Here is a 2,321-nt window from a genome sequence, read left to right on the forward strand (position 1 = left end):
ATATTTAATAACCAAATAATTATTATGCATATGGTTTTGTAATTGAAGCATTAATTAGCCAAAGACTCGGTCTGTCACCGCTCCCAGCAATCTCTCTTTTTACCAAGCATTTATCTCACCTAACCAAAAATATCTGAGAAAGAGAGAATTCAGCGCATCAGTTTGTTGATTGAATTTCCAGGCGTCACCTAGCCCAAAAAATAAAAATAAAAAAAATAAAAAATGAGAGAGAATAAATTAGGAAGTTAGCTATGACATATTTTCAGAGTATGCACGAAAGTTAAGCTTTAAGGTTTGTAGTTGATTAGTTCTTTGTTTCAATATGGCAGAAAGTTCTAACGCCGCCGCAGAAACAGTTGCAGTGGCAGTGATAGAAGACAAGAGAGAAGAGAAGCAAGAACATGGCAATGCTAAATCAAAGCAACATATGGCGATTCCTCTTAAGAATTTGATTCTTCCATTAACCCTAATCTCATTTCTGCTGTCTCTTCCAATTCTCTTCTCAGTGATATGGCTGCTGTACATTCAACAACAAGATTGCGAAGATCTCTTGAGGCTGCCAAAGCTACAAATCGGCATTGTCACTGGCTTGATCCTTGTGTTCTTGAGCAGCAACCTTGTTGTGTACTTCAGAGCTAAGTTTCCGGTGCCCGGATTTCTGGTGGTTATGGTTCCGCTGGTTCTGATGCTCACCGTCGGCCTTGGCCTAATCGGAGCTTACATGCAATACAGCCGGACGATACCCGGTTCGCCGGTGTGGCTGAAGAAGAAAGTTGCTGATGATAAGAACTGGGACAGGATCAAATCCTGCATATATACCGCAAGAAGATGTGATGATTTGTTTTCTAGAACTTACATGCTCAAGGAATATGACTTCTCCAAAAGTAGATTTTCCTACATAGAGGTAATGTGGATTTCAACATGCATATATATATATATATATATATCTCCCAAAGATCATTCATTTTTATTTATTAATTTCATTTCTTTCACAATTTATTTACTAATCACCTCACCTAGTTGTCTAGTTGTTAGAAATGCCCTGTAAACGCCAGAAATGTCTGCAATCAATTAATCGGTGTTTTATATATATATATATATATATTTGCAATTTTTAGGGGGACGTTTAAAAATCAGGTTTCGGTTATCGAACAGCCCCTTTCATAGACTCTCGTCCATATTTTCCATATTGTTTCTTCTTCGGGTTTGGCATCTGGAGTCAAAGGTCCATTCTTGCTAGCTAAGTCATCATTGGCAATTTCTTTGCTTATTGAGGGTTATTGATGAAATGAGCCTGTTATGTGAAGCTGTTTGTGCTATTTATTAAATAATCTTCATTAAGCTTCTTGCCCTTGGTGTATTATTGGAAGTTTCATTCCATTTTAGGTTTGGATGTTGGATTTGTTTTTGTGGGATTAATTCTTTTGGATTGCAAAGTCAATGGCTGTTTTTTGTTTTTCTTTATTTTTGGTAGTAGTAGCAGGACGATTTTGCTTGCAATCATTCTTGCATATTAACGATATAATTGGCATAATTTGCTAACCAAATCATGCGTTTACTTGTTTTAATGTTGGAGTGAAGTCTGGATGCTGCAGGCCGCCGCTGAACTGCGAGATGGAGTATGTGAATGCCACCTTCTGGAAGAGGCAAGACGTAGTAGACAGACAGCTTATGCCAGACAACACAGACTGCGATCTGTGGAAGAACAAAGAGAACGTTTTGTGTTACAATTGCCAAGCTTGCAAAGAAGGGTTCCTCAAAACACTTCTGGGCAAATGGGGTAAACTTGGGACCTTTCTTGTTGTAATGGCCTTGTTACTCATTATCTCCCATCTCCTTCTCTTTGTCGCCACAATGAGTGAGCAGTATGCTGGATAGAGATTAGAATTTCTTTTTATTTATTTTTTATTTTAGTAATGTTATATCACTCGGACCTAACAGTTGGATAATTGGAACTCACAAGATAATCAAGCCCTCAAGCTCATTAATGCTGTTGCCTGCCACATTAACTGGGCTCCAACTCCGGTGATAAGATTAGAATTTTTGTTAGCTAATTGTTTTGGGCTTTTTAGATTATCAAATGATTTCATGTTCTATAAATAATCCTGCCCGTTGGCTTTCTATAGATGATTTCCTCTCTCTATGGGTACAAGTTTTCTTCATTTCATCAACTCACCTCACCATGCTTCCATCAGTCTTTTATTTTTGGTCACATATATTAGATCGAATAAACAATATTACACTCTAGTAAACAATATTTCCTACAAATTTAAGTTTTTCTTATGGTTATAGATAATTTTGAAAGTTAAAAATTTAATTTT

The 2,321-nt window shown here is 36.8% G+C and overlaps 1 protein-coding gene across 1 annotated transcript; it reads left to right on the forward strand.

Moving 5' to 3' along the window:
• Positions 1 to 322: 322 nt before the first annotated feature.
• On the forward strand, positions 323 to 1,987 carry LOC127805659 (tetraspanin-15). The gene is made up of 2 exons (XM_052342411.1): positions 323 to 904; positions 1,582 to 1,987. The coding sequence occupies exons 1-2, from the start codon at positions 323 to 325 to the stop codon at positions 1,876 to 1,878; spliced, it is 879 nt and encodes a 292-aa protein (XP_052198371.1). The 3' UTR covers positions 1,879 to 1,987.
• Positions 1,988 to 2,321: the final 334 nt, after the last annotated feature.

The sequence above is a fragment of the Diospyros lotus genome, chromosome 7 (assembly GCF_014633365.1).
Source record: "Diospyros lotus cultivar Yz01 chromosome 7, ASM1463336v1, whole genome shotgun sequence".
In the NCBI taxonomy this organism is placed as follows: domain Eukaryota; kingdom Viridiplantae; phylum Streptophyta; class Magnoliopsida; order Ericales; family Ebenaceae; genus Diospyros; species Diospyros lotus.

Excerpts from the sequence above, each read along its gene's own strand:
- LOC127805659 (XM_052342411.1), top strand. The coding sequence starts at position 323 with ATGGCAGAAAGTTCTAACGCCGCCGCAGAAACAGTTGCAGTGGCAGTG. Across the intron at positions 905-1,581 it reads GTAGATTTTCCTACATAGAG|TCTGGATGCTGCAGGCCGCC; the intron begins GTAATGTGGATT and ends GTTGGAGTGAAG.